Raw genomic sequence first — 13,925 nt, 5'->3', positions numbered from 1 at the left:
GGACCAGGGATCGAACCCGTGTCCCCTGCACTGGCAGGTGGATTCTTAACCACTGTGCCACCAGGGAAGTCCCTAGGCAATTTATTTAAATCCTTTGAGATTCTTCTAAATTAAGAATAATAATATGTACTAGGACAGGCAACCAGTGTTTGACATATGTTAGGGAATTTGAGGTGTTAAATCACATCTCCAACAGTACTGAGCTAAAGACTAGTTTCCTTAGACTCTCAGCCTCTCCAGTTTAAAGGGACATCCCTCAGTAGAGTTTCGTGACTTTAGTGTGCCGCATCACAAATGAATTAGTTGAACAGTTTGCTTTTGCTGGCTGTTGTATCATTATATTATCAGTTCTCATCTGAGGAGCAGCTTATGTATTAAAAAACTTTTAAACTGGGTATTGATTTACTCTTGTTACATATGTATACATATATACACGCATACATATATATGTGAGAAATACAATAATAAAGAAATCCAGTGCAAAATAATGAAATAGGTAAGAAAAATATATGGTTTATGGGCTTGAGTCTCATATTTTAATTGTAGTTTTCATGTTTTAGCTTTGACCTTGAGGTTATATGTACTTCACCCGATCAGACCCCTCCCTTTCTCAATTACAAGCAAGAATGGCATAAATCTCTCTTGTTGTTCCATGTGCAAGAAAAGTTTTTTGTTTTTTTGTTTTTTTTAAGAAAACACTTCCTTTATTAAATGCAGCTATGTTTACATTTTGGTGCATTTCAAAAAGCAATGTTGATCAGTGGTAATGCTTATGTTAAATTGAGCATGCACAATTATAATGGAAAAAAATCCCTAAGAACAGCTTTTACACATCCCTCTCGCTAGTGCAGCTCTGTGTAAAAACTAGAAAGTCTGCAAAGTATGTTTTCTGCATCAGGAGTTTCCCTCTCTGTACTTCTTCCTGCTCCATGGTGAAGAAAAGGTTTTAAATGCACATAAATTAAGACAGTTTAAAATGTAAGTGTTAACGAGTTTCAGTCAATTCAGAAATGGTATATTTTCAAATTGAGATAAGAATTGAGGTCTAGAAAAGACCAGGATCCCAAATAAGGATGAAACTGAAAGGAAAAAGGTTAGAAAACTAGGGGAAAAAATTGGTCCCAGAATAATAATAGTGGCCATATACCCAACACTTCATATGACAGCCAGATGCTTAAGTAAATCATCTCTTATACTGCCAACAAGCTCACAAGTAGGTATAATTACCTACATTATTAGATGAGCAAACTGAAATTCAGAAAGGTTAAATGATCTATCCAAAGTCACTCAAGTAGAAAGTAGCACAGCCAGAACGCAAACTGAAGTCCGTCCGACACCAAAGAAAGTTAACTCTTTATCATACCAAACTTCTGGAACTTAAATTTCTGGGACATCAAAATTTTGTTAGAGGGCCGTTATCTTTCCCTTCACCTGTACAAGACAGAAAAAAAACTAGGTATAAAACCAGCTTATGGGGCTTCCCTGGTGGTGCAGTGGTTGAGAGTCCGCCTGCCGATGCAGGGGACGTGGGTTCGTGCCCCGGTCCGGGAAGATCCCACATGCCGCGGAGCGGCTGGGCCCGTGAGCCATGGCCGCTGAACCTGCACGTCCGGAGCCTGTGCTCTGCAAGGGGAGAGGCCACAACAGTGAGAGGCCCGGGTACCACAAAGACAGCTTATGTCTTTGATGAACACTCCCCTTTTTGTTTTTTTATTTTTCCTGTTACTCAAATGAATAAAAGAGAGACTTAAGAAAGAAAAGAATGAAGGGCGAGAGGGACGGAGGTGAGGGGGAAGGGAACCCATAGATTGTACTTTCTTAATCTGAAGTATCGTCTGTCTGTCTGCACTCCTTTTCGTTCTCTTGCTCCTCCCAGCAGTACGACATAACTCAGACACAATCACATTGAATTGCCCTTTATAGTCCATGGAGAGAGAATTAGAAAACAAAACGTATGAGTTTAACTCCCAAAATATACACTGTGTTCTACATGAGCCTCTTTTAAATTCTAAGAATTCCAAGGACACACTGATTTACTTCTGTTTCTGGAAAGTTACAGACTTACCATGAAACTTCGAGGCTTCAGGATCATTCACATTGATAGCAATTAATTTCCAATCTGTTTCACCCTGATCAATAAGAGCCAAAATTCCAAGGATCTTCACATGAACAACATCTCCACGAGAAAGAACCTTTAAAGAGAAAAGAAATTCAGCATTGACCAGGCTTTGGAGAAATTTACTCATATATCATAAAAATCTATATGAAAGATTAAAAGCACTATAGACTGAAACTTAATAATTAAAATTATTGTAAACACGGTCCTAAAGCCTTTTATGATATCCTTCTTAGAATAGATGTCTTGATCCCTTTCTGGAAACTGAAATTATTTATAGATCTTAAAATTTAATGTACTAGGCCTAGAAACTCATACTAATAAGCAGAAAATAAAGTCATGTATATCATGTTATAATATAAATCTGGCTTCTGCTGCTTGGGGGTAAAAAGACATGAGAATCCTTTGAAACTTGGGGGTAAAAAGACATGAGAATCCTTTGAAACTGCTTTATAGTACCTTTTTTGAAAACTGTATTTATCAGTTACTAGTGAAAAGTAAATTTTTATCATATCTGAATACAGCCTTAAGATAATGAATGACAATGAAAGAATTATTAAAATGTTAAAGACAGAGACAAAGCAGGTTTCATAAAATGCTTTAAAAAGATTTTAAGTGAAACCAAGAAACAGCATGATGTTGAAGCAGATGTTCCTTGTACTAAAGAAAGTTATTTCAGTGGTTCCCTCAAGTTGCCAATGCCAAGTTTATATGCATGCATTCTTTCTATAGCCTTTTATTTTTAAAGGTTTAGTCGGCTATAGAATTTCACTGTAAGCTGAAATCTGAACACATGCTTCAGAATAATTCCTTCATGTTTCAAAATTCAGCTTTACATCTGGAAATCAAGGTATGCAAAGGAAAGTCACTGTTGTATCTTGAAATTATTTGAGAGAAAAAAACAGATCTTAAACCAAAAAGTCAAATAAATCCTTTCAGAACATTTGCGAAATGAATCTGAAATCTTAATATAAATCTGCATGAAAGTGAAATTAGTTTATCCAACAGATTAATGTGACTGTATAAACTAAACTGAAATACCACTTTTAGGAGAATATGCACAATTATATTAGCCAGACTCTCACATGTTTGGGCTCTATTTAGTGCCCAGCACTACATTAGACACTATGTATACAAAAAGAAAGCATCCCCTTTCTTAAAGGTTTACAATCTTGTTGGGGAGACTTACACACCTCATGCCAGGAGGTCCTTTATAAAACAAAAATGTTCAAAGTTATCACATAATCATCAATGAAAGGTGGCTCCATTGGTTAACTCAGTGATGAACTGCATCCCTGCTTCTCAGCCAGAGGCAATTTTGCCCTCTAGAGGACATGTGGCAATGCTGGGGACATTTGGGGTTGTCACAACTGGGGGGGGTATTATTAGCACATTAGCGGGGAAGAGGCCAGGGATGCTGCACAGGACAGTCTCCTATTACAGTATCATCCACCCAAAATGTCAATAGTGCCAAAGCTGAGGAGCCTGCAGCAGACTTTGGTGACAGGGGTGTCTATCAGAATTACTGGGAATCATATATAGTTTTTAAAGGCACCTTCTAAATTGTTTTATTTTTATTCACAAGAATTAATTTACTTTGAAATTTCATACAACGTAAGAGCAGATTTGAGACTTCTATGGTTACAAGGGCAAGCAGGAAGCATGTCTGGGAATTACCAAGTTTCATCAGAATGATAAATGCCCTCTGATCTCATAAGCAACAGAAAGGGATTAGACAAACCACTGCCTTGCAATAACACTTTAAAAACTGGAGAGGAAATTCTCTCAATCAAACCAAAAACTCAGGATAAGATGCTTAAAAACAGATGGTAAAATTCTTCTGAATACCCCACAATTCAATTCAGTCTAAAGCAATTCAACAAATTTTGCAGAACACATAATGTTAGATACCAAATGAATAACACTTCTCAAAGAACTTAACTTAAAAATTTCTGTATCTGTGATTCTAAGTCTATTAACAACTTCCAGGACTCTGCTCCTTTTCCTTTGCCCATTTACATATGTGGTGTTAAAAGAGGCCTTCTTCTATGATGTTCCTTATAGATGATTTAAGGACTAGCCAGGCATAGCCCGAAGCAAGATAAAGGAGCTGTAGTCCCAACAAAGGCCTATTGTTTAGATGGCAATTAAGTACTTACTTCATGTTTACTAAATATTTTTTCGCGCCTCATTAACTAAAAGAATAAATTGCTTTGGATATAAGATAAATCCTATTGCCTCAGTTCCATTATAAAACTCTCAGTCTACCCTGCGAGGAAATTAATGTACACAGAAGATTCTGTTACTAATTCCTTGGGAATCATACAGTTGACCATGTTTCAAAAATGAGTCGACACTACGAAACAAGAATGTAGGTATGCCTCAAAGATTTCAGGCAGAATCAGACTAGGGTTATTACAGACTTTTCTAGCTATTATAACAATACTTCAAAAGACAGGATTTTTAAGTCACAAATATATGGGGTCAAATTCTTCCTCCACCATTCCTAGAGGTGACTGAGGCCAACTACTTCACACAATATTTTAGGACTTGGTTTCGCCACAGTAAAATGGAGATCACATGACTTACTCCTTGATGTAAAGATAAAGAGCAAAGGAAACAACAGATGCATGAACTAGAACACAAGAGGTCTTCCGCAGATATTAATATTTTTTCTCTCTGGGCTCTACCTGTACTTATCCGCTCACACCTGTCAACTGCTAACTCCTGGGAACCTGGAATGGGCAAAATGTAATAGTGGTCTACAACAAAACTTCTGTGCTGATTTAGAATTTGAAGAATGAGGGGTGAAACTTCAACTGGACCCAATCAATATAAAAAACTATGGAAAGTAAAACTGCTTAAAGCCTGTTATCCTGTGTATTAGGTTTTTACTGTAGTGTAACAAGTTATTATAAATCAAAAGGCGTAAAATAGTGTACATTATCTCACAGTTTCCATGGGTCAGGAGTTTAGGCACAACACAGCTAGATTCTCTGCTCATGGCCTGACAAGGCCAAAATCAAGGTGTTGGCCAGGCTAGGCTCTGATCTGAAGGTTCTAAGAAAGAACCCATTTAAATGCAATTCTTTGCAATTGTAGGACTGAGGTCCCCCTAAATTTGCTGGCTGTCAACCAGGGACTGCTCTCTGCATACAAAAGTATGCTTTCAAGATTAATGATGTATACCTTGTTACAAATCACTTACATTTAAAACCTTTAATTTTATTCCACATATTTAGTGACTTTGATACGTTTATTTAAAAGCCTGTATATCAAGTTTTCTTAGATTTCCTTGTTTTGTCAATAATGACTTAGTGTTACTAAGTCAAATCAGTTTATCAGGTACGGAGATTTTCATGATTTCCAGTTACCAATCTCATTAATTACGTGCTCACTGACGAATTTTTACATCAGTGAAAATAAGATACTTTCATTTAATCTTTTTGCTTACACTTAATATCTGGCACAAGGATTTAAATTAACTTAATAATCTGCACTTAATATAAACTGAGTGGCCCCAAGGATTACACCTTCAGAGTAAGAGTTTTCTAAGGAACCTTCCTACATTGTTGGTGGGAATGTTCGTTGATGCAGCTACTATGGAAAACAGTACACAGGTTCCTCAAAAAGCTAAAAATAGAGTTGCCACATGATCCAGCAATCCCACTCCTGGGCATATACCCAGACGAAACTGTAATTTCCAAAAGATACATGCACCCTTATGTTCATGGCAGCACTATTTACAATAGCCAAGACATGGAAGCAACCAAAATGTCTACTGACAGATGAATGGATAAAGAAGATGTGGCACATATATACAATGGAATATTACTCAGCCATAAAAAAGAACAAAATAATGTCATTTGCAACAACATGGATGGACTTAGAGATTATCATACTAAATGAAGTAAGTCAGAAAGAGAAAGACAAATACCATATGATCTATTATATGTGGGATCTAAAATATGACACAAATGAACTTACCTACGAAACAGAAACAGACTCACAGACACAGAGAACATACTTGTGGTTGCCAAGGGGTAGGGGTGGTAGGGAGGGATGGATAGGGATTTGGGGATTAGCAGATGTAAGCTATTATATATAGAATGGATAAACAACAAGGTCCTACTGCATAGCATTGGGAACTATATTCAATATACGTGATAAACCATAATGGAAAAGAATATGAAAAAGAATGTGTATATGTGTATAGCTGAATCACTTTGCTGTACAGCAGAAACTAACACAAAATATTGTAAATCAACTATACTTCAATAAAATAAAAACAATTAGGGTTTTCTACTATATAACCTTTCCATCGATGTAATGTTATTTAATTTAGTGACTCTTCTTATCATAAAATAAGACACAGGAAACTGACCCAATGTATATAGCATAGCATCTGGAACAAAGGAGGTACTCATTGAAATATTTATATTCTTCCTTCTAATCTATTCATTTTATACACACTTCACTACCCCCTCTGGAGAAAAAAGGCCAAAAAATAAATTTGTAAACTATAGCTTAAATTTGAAATAAAACAAACAATTTGGCCATATTTCTGCTGGAGAGATAAAGGAATTATAGAGTAACATAAGCATGAACTCTAGTGTAAACTAGAAATCTAAGTTGGATGGGAATCTCCCCTGCAGGAAAGGAGTAAGAGACAGAGGGAAGGAAAAGAAGCTGGGGGAGGGGTGGGGGAAGGGCGGGGTGGTGGAAGAGAATAAAAGTACAAGGAAGAAAAAAAGAAGGAAGTAGAAGAATAGAAGGAGAAAAAGCAAAAAGAGAAGGAATAGAAAGTCAAAGAAGAGGATGAAGAAGAGGAGGAAAGGAGGAGGAATAAGAAAGGAGAATGAGGAAGAAGACGAGAAAGAAAAAAGAAGAGTAACAGAAGAATACAGTAAATAAACAAAGTGACAAAGAATCAGAGGACACTATTCACTGAATAACATTCTGGAAGCCTAAAAGTGCTAATATGAGTTTCCAAAGAAAACCGATTTAACCTCAGCTAGAAGAATATGACTCAAGTAATTATTGCATTTGGAACATCTTACATTAAGCATATGCCCTGTGCCAGGCACTGAGTTACACGCTGTAACGGTGAGTCCCATCCTCACAGAGCTCACTGCCATCTCGGAGGAGACAATTAGACCAAAAACACAGCACTATTGGTACTGAGGAAGCACAGACCAGAGAGCAAGTATGTTAGTGTACAGAGGGCAAAGGGAGACTTCTGAGAGGAAGTGATATTACAGCTGAGATCCGAAGGATGAGCAGGGGGAGGTAAAGTGAAAAGAAGGGGAAAGTCAAATAAAGTGAAGGAAGAGAATATTCCATTCTACATAAAGGGAACAGTTTGTGTGAAGGCCTGTACACGAGTGACGGCAGATACATTATAGGAATTGGAAGTTCGGTACAGCTGCAGACGAACAGTGGCCGGAGAGGAAGTCAGAAAAGGAGGGGACAGGGACTCAAAAAGAGTAGAGCCGGAAAAGAATCTGGAATCGGGAGGGAAAATAAGACTCGGCAAGGAAACTGGTCAGTAGTAGGAATAATTCAAGTGCAATATAATTGAGGACTAGACAAAGCTGGCTGCAGTGATAATGGAAAGAAAGAGATTTAAAGGCCATTTAGAACAATAGAATCAGTATTTCATGACTAATAGGATAAAGAGAAGCAAAGGACGATCAAGGATGTCCCGTCAGTTTCTGGCTCAAGAACCTGGAGGTGAGGAGGGAAGGAGGAGAGACGTCCTTCATGTGGACAGGAGGAAACAATGAGTTCAGTTTCGGACACAATGAGTTTGAGGCGCCTGGGAGACACTCAAGTGTAGGTGTAGTAGTTGAGAATGTAGGTCTGAGCTGGACATTAATTTGAGAGCAAAACCATGAATGCTTGGGACTGGATCACCAAGGGAGTCGCGACACCAAGTGAAGAAGTGGTGAACCAGGGCACAACCCTCAAGCGAAGCAATGCTTAAGGAGCAGGTAGCAGAAAGGAGCTTGCAAAAGAAACCCAGGAGGAATGAGAACTAGAGGCTATCCAAGATACTATGATATAATCAAAGCCAAGCAAAGAGACTGTTTGAAGAAGGAAGATGAGGTTAAAGGTATAAAATACTAAGGTAAATTCAAGTTAGACAAAACCTGTGAAACAGGCCAGTTGGATTTGGCTAAAAGAAAGTTACCAGTAACCTTAGTAAGAGCAGTTTCACTGAAATAATGGGGGGACGGAAACAATTTTGAAATAGGTTGAAGATTAAGCGGGAAGGAGGAGATAGAGGTCAGTGTTGACTCTTTTTACAAGTCTTCCTATGAAAAGGAAAAAGACAGGAGGCATATGGGAGGAAGCCAATAAAGAAAGAGAAGTTGTAAATACAGGACAGAGAAGAGCTAAGAAAATAGTGTCACTCAAGAGGCAAGAAGGGACATGATCTAGAGCACAGGGGGAAGCCCTGGTCTCAGAGTAACAGAAGGAAGGGAAGAAGGAGTGTCTGCAGGCACAGGTGTCTGGTGCTCTAACGGGGAAAGTTAGGGGGTTCCTACATGCTGGTTTCTACGAGCTCTACAAAATTAAAGACAACATGTTCTGCTGGGAGTGAGAACAAAGTACAAGGAGTTTAATGTCTGCAGAGAACAATAAATATTGGCAATAAATGCAGTAGAAAATAGGAGAAAGGAAGAATGTGCACAAAGACACACAGTATTCTATGGGTAGCAGTAACCTATGAAAGCTCAGGTTTTGTTTGTCCCCAGTGGGACCCTGCACCCTGGAAACAGGCACAAAAAAAAAAGAGTACCAGCTGGCTTTCATCAGTGTTGAACTTCCTGTCTGGATAATGGGCAAGGACGATGAAGACAGGACTCAGCAAACTTATTCTGTAAAAGGTCAGATAGCAAATATTTAGACATCGCAGACTGTACGGTCTCTGCTACACTCCTCAACTGCTGCTGTGGTGCAAAAGCAGCCGTAGACCATATGTAAATGAACGGCTGGAGTTGTGTCATTTATAAAAACAGGTGGCGAGCTGGATCTGACCGGCCACCAGCTGTAGTTTACCAACCCCTAGTTTAAGAGAAGGAAGTAAAGATACAAAAAAACACTGATATCAGAGGGATGAATAGGCTAGAACTTTGAAGAGTTGAAGAATCGGTGCCTTCCAAAGAGAACTGAAATTTTATGGCATGAATAAAGTTGAACATATGTTAGAATAACAGTCTATGCAACAAACCTTTGAGCCTATTTCACAAACATCAATAGGATCATTATCTCCACAGCAGTCTGTGCTCTTATCTTTTCGATGGGGATCTTCCCAAGTCTAAAAAACAGAAGGGCGGGGGTGGAATATGGGTTAATACTCTCTATAATGTATCTTAATCTTTCCACATGTCCATGAAGTTTTACAGATAGCCATAATCCGAGGGGAAAATTCTCAGAAATTAAGTAGGCTCAATGCCAACATGCCAGTACATCCTTAAGCATCATAATAATTAAAACAGATTCATACTATTTCCTCCCTTCTGTCTTTCATTTGTCTGTATAATCACATCTGAAAGTGGGTGGTATTTACAAATACACTCTTCTTCCAAGTTTAGTCAGTGTCTAAAATCACGCTCACTTTTATTTAGAGCTTCAGTTCAGGTGTTCCCGTTGTCTGTGCCCTTGTTTCCACTAACTGTCTGGACTGCTGTTTCCACTACTCACTGCTTCCTTTGACATGGAACAGCATTGGGTCTGGCTTTCCAGGTTTGAAAATAAACTTCCTATACTCTAAGTAACTTCTACTAGAACAAACCCAGTTTTCCCTTCATAAACCAAAGAGCAAGTATCTACGAAAGAAAAACCCATTTTTGTCCCATTTCATTCCATTTTAAAAATCCTCTACATTTGTCATCAAATCTTGAAAATTTGACAAAACCAGGAAAAGGTGTCAACTCTTCAGTTTACTGAAAAGATTATACCCCGTCGGCTATAAACTATACACACTGAGTATTTTTATAAATGAACAGCATAACGGAAATTTGTTATCAAGCTTCAATATCCCTTAGGCACCATCCTTCCCCAAAAGCTCCATAATCAGCTGATTCTAAGCGGAACTGGAGAAGTTCCGTGAAATTATTTCTCTCAGATTTATAAGATGTGCAGAGACTGTGTCATCTCAAGAATGTTACCTAGAACTTCAGATTATCCAAGACTGGCTCCTCTAATTTTATGTAGATAATTTAAAATGAACCCTATTTACAGCTAAACCCTAGATAAACTCTAGTATTTCCCTTCTGATCATAATTATAGCATATTCAGGAATAAACTGACCCACCCTTACCAGAAAGCAAAATCAGTAAACCACGACTAACATTTCACTACCCCCAATACTAGCATTACTAATAAAATATAAGGATAATAAAAATAACTGTTAACCTTACATATTGGTTATAGGTGAGAGATACCTTCCCAGTGATATACACACACATATACATACATGTATCCCATGAAGAATGTACCACTATTAACCCCATTGTACAGATAAGTAAACTGCAGCACAGAGTTTAAACTTGCCAAGCTCAGATTCTAAATGGTGGCAATGAGATTAGAACACATGCTATTAAAAATTATGTTATGATGCCCAGATTTTGATAACAAATATTTGGTAATTGAATGGCAATTACTTTCAGATATAACCTTATTCATGACTCTCTTCTTTTAAGTTCTCTTACTCTCAGAATCTCCTAAGTATATTTTCCTACGGTTGACCTTACTGCTTCTTGTTTTCTATTACCAGGCATCCATTCATTGAGTTAATATTTATTGATTACCTACTCTTGACCAGGAGTTAGGAACAGAAACCAACAGGACACAGTCAACACCCTGAAGAACACCATGCTGATAAATGGTGTAGCATTTGTCACAAATGCTACAAAATTAATCTTAATGTGCTGGAGAAGCCAAGATGGAAGTGAAGTATAAGTGGAATTAGAAAACCCAGAGGCAGAATCAGAAAATATCTGAGAGGTTCTTCCTTCCTAATGCAGGAATCCTTTCTTGAACCTTCCTTAACCTCACTCCCACTCTCAGAAGGGAACAAACGTGATAAGCTAGAAGTCACTCCGGCCTGAAGGAAGATACCTAGATTCTAGTCCTACTTTAGCCACAAACTACCTTGGCCAAAACATCCAGACCTCAGTTTCCTCACCTACAAAAAGAATGGCTTAAATAAGACAATTGCTAGATACATCCCAGCCCCGAATTCTATGGTTGTTAGTGGTCATTCATAATCTACATAAATACTACCAGTGAACAGGAAGCTCACAAATTCATGAGATAACTTAGCCCATTTTGGTCGGATTTAATATTTACAAAAGTCCTTTCTGGTACTGACACAAAAACTGTCTTCATATAAGTGGTATTCCATTTGGTTTTTGTGAGTGTTTCTGTTTGTTGATTGGTTCATTGGTCTACATTCCCTTCAGAAACTCCACTTTCAACATTACCTATCAATTTAGTTCCTTCTCTTGAGAAAATAAGTACATACAGGCAAAATTCTTAAGCTATAACAATGCTGTCAATTTTAGGGCGAGTGAGTGGTTCATGATTTCCCTCACCAGAAAAAAAGACCATACGAGTTCTTTCTATCTCTAGTCCTGCCTTTAACACTCTATACCTTCAGGGCTCAGTTTTTTACTACAAAAAGAGAGTCATACTAAATGACTTCTAACTTAACTTGAAAATACAGTATAATTTCAAACAATCACTAGGAGAGGAAATCTTGACAAATTTAAAACTTTATGCCCTCGAGTGTAGCTTTAAGTATCTAACTAGGCAGAGAAACAACTAGAAAAGCACAGTCAGGCTAGAAAAGAAATATCCAGAAGAGGAAATTCCAAATCTTAATAATTGTTTCACAAAAGTGACAAAAGATTAGATCCAGAATTTAGAAATAACTTCTACAGTTAAATAAGAAAAAGAGCAATGCAATACAAAATGGGTCAAAGACAGGAACAGGTAATTCAAAGAGGAAACGTGAATGACTTACAAATATATGAAAAGATACCCAGTCTGATCAGAGAAATACAAATTAAAACCAAAATGAGATGCTATTTCAAAAACTTAAAAATCTGATAATGCTAAATACTGGTAATGATGTAAGAAACCTGGAACCCTACTACTACTGGTAGGAGTATATATTATCACAACTTCTTTTGTAAACAACTTGTGAATACCTAGTAAAGTAAATAGGTGTGTAACTCAGAACTTAGCAATCTGACTCATAGGCATATACTTAGTAGTATATACGTATATATGTTAAGTATATAGAAAAATTTTAGCAGGGACCCACGAAAAGCTTTAAAAAGAGTTTAAAAACCTATCAAGAAGAATACAAATAATGCTAAACTCATATAAAGGATGGCTATAAAGCTATGAAAAAAAATCAGAATACATAGATTATTGATCTAGCCTAAAACAAACCTTACTCACCCTCATGAAGGTTTTGAGATCATTACCTTACAATCTTATAAATATTAACCAATACATCTGTAATCACCATGATCTTGTACTTCAGTCTCTTCAAAAAAATCACTGAATGGTACAGAGCTGGGTATACAGATGCTTCTTGAGAACTACTTCCTGATCAATCAGAATTCCTATAATCAAGTCAAAGGAAGTAAGATCTACTCAACCACTACCTGAAGTTCACCAGCTTCAATCTGGAGCAAAAGCTATTTACTATTAGCCGCTAATATCAATCAGTGGCAACAGTGTCATCATCGAGATAATACTATTGAACACTCACTACGGGGCTAAACTTGCTTTGATCATCTCATTCAATATCCACAATAACCTTGTGGGGTAGGTGGCAGGATGATACAGATGAACAAATAGGCCTAGAGACATTTAGTCACTGGTCCCACGTTATAAAGCTAAGAAGCGGTACTAAATGAAACTTGGGGTCACTGAACCAAATTTATAATGAAGTTCAAAGTAATAAATACGATGATATTACATTAAGACTGAAGAAATCTTGAAGTTAGTGATTCTAGTCCTTTAACATTATTCAGACAGGTCCTCTAAATATTTACACAGAAAGTTATTACACTTGAATAATATGTGGGAAATATGCACAATAAGGGGGAAGACAAAGATGATTCTTGCCCAGTCCAAACTCAAACTCTGAGGAAGGCGTTATTGCTGTTGCAAGGGAAGTTATTAAGGTTAAACAGTCTAGGCAGATGAAGGTCTGAAATGAGGGCACACAGACGGATTACAAGCTAAATGGAGAGGCTGCTACTTCAACAGTATTCTGCTGCTTAAATGTTCTTCCAAGCGTGGTTGGCTTGGTAACCGCTCTGGACAAACTTCCGGCTGTTACAAGACAAATCGTAAGAGAACAGCAAAATCCAATTACCCACACATGCCTACGAAGCAAATGCAACATACACCGTGCATTCATGGATTCATTCATCCCCAAATATTTACTGATCACCTACTTGGTGCCAGACACTAAGCTGGGCAGTTGGAAGACATCAGTGAACAAAACAGACAGAATCCCTGCCCTTATGGAGACTGCATTCTAGCTAAAAGATATTAAAAATAAACATACTAAATAACTAAATTATGTAGCATGTCAGAAGTTGGTAGGTGTAATGGAAAAGGGAAAAAAAAAACAAGTATGGAAGGAGGAATGGGAGTACATGGGTTAAAGCTGTAAAGGATGTTCTGGGCAGACACCGTGAAGGAGGTAACCGACCAGCAAACATTTAAGAAGGCAGGACATGTGACCACTGGGAGAGAGTGTCCCGGGCTGGAG

At 37.7% G+C, this 13,925-nt stretch overlaps 1 protein-coding gene across 8 annotated transcripts in view; it reads right to left on the bottom strand.

Annotated features, from left to right (window-relative positions):
- PPA2 (inorganic pyrophosphatase 2) overlaps positions 1-13,925 on the bottom strand; it is an 84,115-nt gene that overhangs the window by 41,078 nt on the left and 29,112 nt on the right. For 7 of the 8 annotated variants that reach the window (XM_030864145.3, XM_030864146.3, XM_030864147.3 and 4 more), the window contains 2 exons: positions 9,354-9,440; positions 2,066-2,192 (listed from right to left, as the gene is read on the bottom strand). In XM_030864145.3, coding sequence (XP_030720005.1) covers positions 2,066-2,192; positions 9,354-9,440 — 214 coding nt within the window. The remainder of the gene's footprint in view (positions 1-2,065; positions 2,193-9,353; positions 9,441-13,925) is intronic. The other variant, XM_060299124.2, reaches the window with a different exon arrangement.

The sequence above is a fragment of the Globicephala melas genome, chromosome 5 (genome assembly GCF_963455315.2).
Source record: "Globicephala melas chromosome 5, mGloMel1.2, whole genome shotgun sequence".
NCBI lineage: Eukaryota > Metazoa > Chordata > Mammalia > Artiodactyla > Delphinidae > Globicephala > Globicephala melas.
The sequence above is the reverse complement of the archived record's forward strand: the minus strand, read 5'-3'. Positions and strand labels throughout refer to the sequence as shown.